Raw genomic sequence first — 8,104 nt, forward strand, 5'->3', positions numbered from 1 at the left:
ATTTAGCTAATTCCTGGTACTGCGGGTAACAGTAACATATATACTATATAGGTCTAGTTTATCTATTGAGCACTCTTTTGAGTATACAATATTATATATGATAATATAAAGATATTTTCTTTATTCATATATACAGGGTGACCAGAAAAAACGAAGACAAAATTTAATATGTCCTGATAATAAAGTTTTTTACAGTATCCAATTAACTTTATTGGTTTTTGGATTCTCCAAAAACCAATAAAATTAATTGGATTTTTAATTTGGCGCATCCTGTTCACGGTTGAGGAGCTGATCACCGTCGAGCAGGCGCACAACCACCAAAATGACAGGAGCTGGTCCGCTGAGGCTCCCGGCATGTCGGCCATTGTTGAACACCGCCAAAATCCGCAGTCTGTCATGGTCTTGGGCGGAATCTGCGCTAGCGGTAAGACCCTCTTTGTTTTCGTGGATCAAGGAGTCAAAATCAACCAAGAAGTCTACAGACGCGACATTCTCAAGACTGTGGTACTTCCGTGGGCCAAACAGCACTTCAGCTATGTGAATTGGGCGTTCCAAAAGGACTCTGCCTCTGCTCACAAGGCAAAAACGACTCAATACTGGTGTCGGACCCATTTTCCGGACTTCATTGTGTCTTCGGAATGGCCGCCCTACTGGCCGGATCTCAACCTCATGGATAACAGCGTGTGGTCAATTTTGGAGACCAGGGCCTGTGTTACACGCCACATAAGTTTGGAATCACTGAAGCAATCGCTGCACCGGGAATGGGATCGATTGTTGCCAGAAAACCAGCGGCCCATCACTGAAAATTTCAAGACGCATTTGGGCATATATATATATATATATATATATATATATATATATATATATATATATATATATATATATATATATACTAACAATTTATTTAAATTCCAAATTTTATAATTAAAATGAAAACAGCAAAACAAAATTTTATTTAAATTCTAAACAAAATATTTTAAATGTTAAAATGCTTACACAATTTTTCATAAAAGTGATGAACACAAAAGATTGTCACAATTGTCATCTTAGTTTCCAACAAGGCTGCAAGCAACCACTAATTAAAGTTGGAAGTTACTGGAAGAGAAAAGATGAAGATTGTAGAGCAAGATAACGATTGACAGACGACTTAAAGGATTGTAAATTATATGAATCAGGAAAGCAAGATAAAGGAAGCGAACTCCAAAGAACTGATATTCGAGGAAAAAAAACTAGACAAACAAGAGTTTTTGGAGCACTTAAGAACAGTGACAGAAAAAAGATGAGACTTAACTGAATGACAAGTAACACAAGAATGAATTTTAGTAGATAGTACAAGAGAAGCTAGCTCTTTAGAGCAGTGCCCATTATAGTATTTGTAGAAAAGAGAAAGAGAAGCAACATTACGACGATGTGATAATGGTTAGAGGTTGGCTGCAAGAGCAGGTCCAACTATGTTTACAATGTGTTTTTGCACCTTGTCTAAAAGAGAAAGGGCATCATTAGAAGATCCGCCCCAGATATGGCAACAGTATTCCATACAAGGCTGGATTTGAGATTTATAGAGATAGAGAATAGATTCCAAAGTAAGAAAGTGTCGAGCTTGATAAAAAGATGCAACCTTAGCAGATGCTAATTTTGCAATTGATTTGATATATGGTTTCCAAGAAAGATTGGAAGTAAGAGTTAATCCTAGAAGATGAAGAGTAGATGACTCATCGAGTACATCACTGTTCATAAATACAGGAAGATCTAAATTATTGCGATAACGATTGGGCTGAAAAAATTGTGTTTTACCTGTATTGAAGTTCACCAGCCACTGTGAAGCCCATGCTGTAGCAGAAGTGAGATCCTTTTTTAAGCTCAAATGCCCCCTCAAAGCAATCAGAGAGTGTTGGCTTCTTATCACGACAAGAATAAATGGTAGTATCATCAGCAAACAATGCCACCTTAGATGTGAGAATATCTGGAAGATCGTTAATGTAAATTAAAAAGAGTATGGGACCAAGGATAGAACCTTGGAGAACCCATGAAGTTACAGGATATGAAGAAGAGTGCTGTCCATTTAGGACAACTATTGGAAACTACGACTACGATTGGAAAGGAAGGATACAATAATCTTAAAGATGTTGCCAGATACACCATAAGAAGAAAGCTTATGGAGAAGACCAGCATGGCAAACTTTATCAAAAGCTTTTAAAGTGTCAAGAGCAATGGCTTTAACCTCTCCACCTTTATCTAATAAGTAATAACTGATAAGTAAAAACTTATCAGTTATTACTGTTAGCAAATCAGCTGTAGAACGAGAAGATCGAAACCCATACTGATGATCAGAAAGTAAGTTATGAGATTCAAGATGAGAAATTAAGTGTTTGTTAATTAAAGATTCAAAAACCTTACTTATGATAGGACGAAGACTAATGGGACGGTAGTTAGAGAACACTTCTGCAAGACAATAACAGATATGTTGTCTGGGCCACAAGCTGTAGAAGAGTCTAAGCAGGAAATCACTTTAGATACAGAAGCTAGAGTGATACCTATGTCAAGCAATGGATCAACCTGTTTGTTGGCAATATCAGAGATGATATCGATGAAAAGTTCTTATCAAACAATTCAGCTTTGTCTTTAGGTGAGGTGACAAAGTCTGAACCATACAAGAGAGGTGGAATTAAAGATTTGCCCTTATTGTTAATACTATTAAAGATTCTCCAGAAGTCACGAGAGCCTAATTTTTGAGATGAAAACCGTTTTACAATGGTTTCTAGCAGTAATAAACAGACGTCTGTTTTCTGGAGAATTGTTTTGCTGATAGATAGAAGTAACGGTTTCGATTGGCAATTGCAGCAGCACAATGTGAGGAAAACCATGGAGGGGAGTCAGGCTTGACCTGGAATCGTCAAGAGGGAAGAAAAGATTTCAAGCCAGCCTGAGTCCACGAAGTTATATAAGAAGCACATTTGTCGACTGGAAGACAAAATATTTCTACCCAAGGGCCACCACGAAGAAAATCACGGAAAGAGTTTCAGTCAGCTTTAAGGTAGTTGTAAGAGGTACGATAATAGGGGGATTCAGGTGATGAAGAAGAATGAGATATTAGTTTTAGAGAGATCAAACTGTGATCAGAAGCGCCTAAGGGTAAATGTGGAGAAACACACACAACTATCTAATAATAACTATCTAATAATATTATTTAGGAAGAATATTATTATACATATAATAATATCAGAATATTATTATGCATAGAAAAATATCATATATTCTAAAGTTAAAGAAGAATCTCTGAAGAAAAGTTATCAAACAACAAAATCTGCCACAATGCTGGTGACAAAACTGTCCTTGTCAACAAGAAAAATACCAACTGTTCTTCAAAACTGTAACAATCAGATGAAGGATTAAATATTCTCACACTATTTCTATCAAGAAATTGGCATCAGTCGATCAAGAGTGCAAAGTCAAAATGCAGTTGATAATAACTCAAGAATTCTGCTTGTATTTTAACAATTTCACAAGAATTCTCAATTTTAACATTTAGGCTTGTGAAAGCAGATTAGGTCAGAGTATTATTACTCTGCTGCAAGCCCTACTAGACGATACAAAGAGGAAAACATTGTTTTCCTCTATGTATCGTCTAGTATTAGTATTTGAACTTGAAAAATCAGCTGAAGTCTATAAATAATATTGAATAAATTGTCTATAAACTGAACTGTCTTAAACCTATAAAATAATATTCCACCTACTGATTGGATGGAATATTACTTTAAATAATACTTCACTTAAATCAATATACAGTTTTGGTCAAACAATATATTTTTTTATCAATCAATAATAGGTTGCACATTTTTACCAAGTTTCTTATTCAGCTCCATATTCTCTTCATTAAGATTTTTTATTTTTCTTTCCAAAATGGTTGAAGCGGTTGCTAAAAAAAAAATCAATCTATTATTTTTTGCTTTGAAGAACATCAATGTAAAATAACTTTTAAAAAATGACATCAATTAGTTCAATAAGACATTAATTAGTTCAATTAATCAAAAGACATCAATTAGTTCAATAAGTAACACTTGTATTAAAAAAATTTTTTAAATCAGAAGTAAAAAAAAAAATTGTTTATAAAAATTAGGAAATAACATAACACCTGCTGCCCCTTCAGGATCTTGTCTTATCGAATTCTCAGACACTATATTGGCACCATCTCCAGAATCTGACAACACACTAAACCAAACTTGTTTATTAAACAAACATTTTATTAGTTCTTTTCAAAAGTAAACAAATGAATTCAAACCTTTCTTTAGTATAAGTAAAACCAATAAATGGCAGGTGAAGTCCAGTAAACACCTGATTAGATGGAGGAGGGGCAAATTCCTAAAAAGGAAAATAATAAAAACATATTGTTTATCAAAAAATTTTTAAACTTAATTGTTTAAAAAAAAAAGACCTTAGTTTTTGCTTCATTTAAGTCATCCACATCAAAATTTGAAACATCTGTTTCTCCATCCAATTCAGGAACATATGGTGGTTTACCTATTAAAATTTTTTTAATCTATATATGCATAAAAAACAAGTTGAAAATAAAACACTACCATCTGCAGGCAGTAGACAGAAGTAGTAAATTGGGTTAAAGATAAAGTATTTGATATGTATATTAGGGTTATGATATTTTTTGAATCTGTTGTGGCCATACTTCTATAACCTGAGAAATGTTGAATAATTGATAAAAAACTGGTTTAATGGTAGTCTAGTTGCTAAAATATCTCCCCCCCCCCTTGATAATAACGTGATTTTTCATAGATTACATGAGCACACATAAAGCTTATTTCCAACCCATTTATGAACAGCCACAAAAATAAATAAAACTAATTGTAAATTATATTTAGTATTTATAAACTACATATCATTGAAGTGGATCAATAAAAGTAATTATTTTCAGCAAGTTAGTTTTAACGCTTCACAGGTCATTCTTTCCGATAAATTTCTCATTTGCATATTCCCCTTTTTTTTGAATTTTGAAGGAGATCTTCCATCAATTTAACGCCTTGTTCAGCAATGATGTTTGTTCTTGGAATATGGACTACATTATCTTCTTTGCTCTAGTGTTTCATAAAGCACTTTAAAGCAGCTGTACACTTAATTTAAGTCAATGCATCAAGTGTATAGTCATATGTATAGTCATATGTTTTTCCATTGATTTGCAATAAAAGTTGCTGCACTTTCAAGTTCACACCTCCATGTTGGTATAAGAAAATAGGCAAGAAGAACATATGATGCTCTAGAGTTCCATCTAGCACTGTGCAATGGAGGAAACTTGTGCCATTTAATTTTTGGTAATTTTTTATGATTTTTATGATTGGAATTTGAAGTCACCTTGCTATCCCAAGTTTATATATTGATTAGTCTCAGCTTCATATGTATAATTTTTTTAAAGATTTTCATAATTTTTGATTAAGTCCTTCACAAATTTATAATTAAAACCAGGACTTGTTGATTTACAATTTACAAAATGATCCAAAATGTGTTTTAAAAGGACATCCAGTATATGATGCTGACATTCTAAATATTGTGGTTTAGTAAAGCCTCTGGTTTCCATTTCATTTTGTATTTTTACAACTATACCATTTTATCTTCCTGTATTTACTGTTGTGTCATACAATCATTGAAATACATTTCCATGCATCAAAATCATTTAGCAACTTTTTAAAAGCTTCAAAAATATCATTGAATTTTCCACTTTCACATTTAAGAATTCCTAAGTTAATTTTCCTTTTCTCATTTTGAAGTATCACAACTTGGTATTAAGTCTTGTTTATTTTCTTTCCATCAAAATGTAGGCAGAATTGTTCTTCTTGTACCATTTTAGCAACAATTTTCTTCATGCTTTCTCCTTGCCTTATAGTTGATCTCCATATTCCTGTCTGACTTGGAATACCTTTTTCAAATAACTTTTTACAGATTCTAGCTGATTTATTTGTACTTAAAGATTCAGTTATCACAAGATTAGATGCTAACTTTATTCTATTATATACTCTCTTTCTTGATTTTTTTAATTCCACTGGTTCATAACTGTCTTGTGAATCTAAATCTGAACCACTTTCTTCTGATGCAGTTAAACTGCTAACTGGACAATTATTTGCTTTGCTTGTAGAAGTTGTATCTTTTGCATTACAAACTTGGACTTTTGAAGGATGTAATGACACTTGTGTGTTAGTACTGTGACCAACTTCTCCTGAACTTAATAATTGTATGTTATAAAATTTTTTATCTTTTTATCAGACTAAGCCATATGCCCTTAATATTGGTGATATCAAAAAGATCTCCAAAATCAGAGCATTCTTCCTTTTTGCCAGGTTTTTTAAGATACTTGTCATGTTTTTCTATAACCTTTTCAATTTTTCTTCCAACTGATTTTTTAGAAATACTTGGAAAGTTGAGTTTGTTCCATAATTTGCTTATTTCGACAGCAATTAACTTTACTCTTTCTTTTCTGCTTTTTTCAATTTATGCCAGGTAGTTGTAACATCCAATAATAAAAGTTATTTTTAGGATTCTATTAAATGAATCCAATGGTTTTTCAATAAAGGGTAGACAAATTCTTGATGCTATACCTTTTTCAAATGAAACTAAATTTTTTGTCCATACTCTTGAATATTTGTCAACAACAGTTTTGCTATATTTATTTGACATATTAGAAAAATCTAAAATGCATGGATAATATATGTTAGTAATGTTCTATGTTTTAATAGTATTTTAATAAAAATACTTTTCTTTAAAAATTTACTCTCTAAATATAAAATTAATTAAAAAAGACATTGAAATGGATAAAGACAAAAGAAATGAGTAAAACATAAAACGCATTAGTATTAACTATTTTCTGTATTTGTTATTTCAGTTCAGACCAACATATTACACAAGGACATAAAATAGTTTTTACTTAGGTGTGTTTTATGCTTTATAGCGAATTTAAAAATTAAATACTTCCATATTAGTCATAAAAACAACAATATTTTTATACCATAACTTGTACATAATTGTGGGTGGGTGGGGGACATTTTTTAACTATATTTAATATTACTATGAAATTTTAATATTAAATATCAATATCTCAGGTTTTAAAACTATGGCCAATTAAACTGTGACAAAAGTTAAAAAAATTATAACCCTAATGTATATCCTATTATTGTTAACACAAAAGTCTAAAGAGAAATTTTAACTTAGACTAATTGAAATTTATAAGCATTTAGTGATGCAAATTTTAACTTTTAAAAATTTCAAAAGTTGCAAAATAAATTCATTAAGTGTGCAAAATGAATCCATTTAGGTATTTCTCACAAAAATGTTTACAAAATAAATATATTAGGTGATTCTGACAAAACTCAATATAGAAAATAAATTTGTTTTCATTAAATGTGCTCATGTTTCTTAAAACTTGAAAATGAAAAAACTTAAACTGAAAAATTGGTTTTAGTTGGTAACCAGTAGTTACTAATGGTAAGTCTTATAGTTCCATTATGAAGAGTATGATCAAATCAAAATTTTTTGAATAAATGGTGGCTACAAAATTTTAAAAAATTAATATTCAAACTGTTTGAACAACTTATTTGCTAATATTGTATTTATGGTTACCTAATTGTTTTTCTAGACTACTATAAATAAAAAACTTTCTAAACTGAACATAATTTTTTTTTTTTGTGAATGCTGCATGCTTTAATGAAAAACATGAAAAGCAAATCCGAACCAAAAAACCAAAGGTGAAAAAACTCTTTAGCCGTCTGTAAGAAATACAAGGACTGGTCAGCTGCATTGGGAGAAAGTAATGTTTATCACAAATTATTAGTCAAACAGTTTTATTGTCTTACTAAAATGATGGCAGCCTTGCAAACAATACCCAAGATATGTTATATGTATTACTATATATATAAAACTTATTAATTAATATAATATATATTATTATATTAATATTTCCATTTTCTAAGTTAAAATAACCATATAAAAAACAAAATATTTTCATAAATTAAAAAATTTTTTTTACATTTGTAGATGTTATCCCAATCAATGCCTTTAAAGAATGGATGCAATTTAAAATCTTTTATACCATTTTTTCCAAGTCTTTCTG

At 31.0% G+C, this 8,104-nt stretch overlaps 1 protein-coding gene across 1 annotated transcript in view; it reads right to left on the reverse strand.

Moving 5' to 3' along the window:
- Window positions 1–8,104, reverse strand: part of LOC100213759 (serine/threonine-protein kinase MRCK alpha) — a 76,821-nt gene that overhangs the window by 45,179 nt on the left and 23,538 nt on the right. The window contains exons 10-14 of the mRNA XM_065799036.1: window positions 8,021–8,104; window positions 4,433–4,518; window positions 4,280–4,359; window positions 4,133–4,209; window positions 3,842–3,916 (exon numbers count right to left, since the gene is read on the reverse strand). The exon at window positions 8,021–8,104 is cut by the window's right edge and continues 17 nt beyond it. Coding sequence (XP_065655108.1) covers window positions 3,842–3,916; window positions 4,133–4,209; window positions 4,280–4,359; window positions 4,433–4,518; window positions 8,021–8,104 — 402 coding nt within the window. The remainder of the gene's footprint in view (window positions 1–3,841; window positions 3,917–4,132; window positions 4,210–4,279; window positions 4,360–4,432; window positions 4,519–8,020) is intronic.

This window comes from Hydra vulgaris, chromosome 06 (assembly GCF_038396675.1).
Source record: "Hydra vulgaris chromosome 06, alternate assembly HydraT2T_AEP".
In the NCBI taxonomy this organism is placed as follows: domain Eukaryota; kingdom Metazoa; phylum Cnidaria; class Hydrozoa; order Anthoathecata; family Hydridae; genus Hydra; species Hydra vulgaris.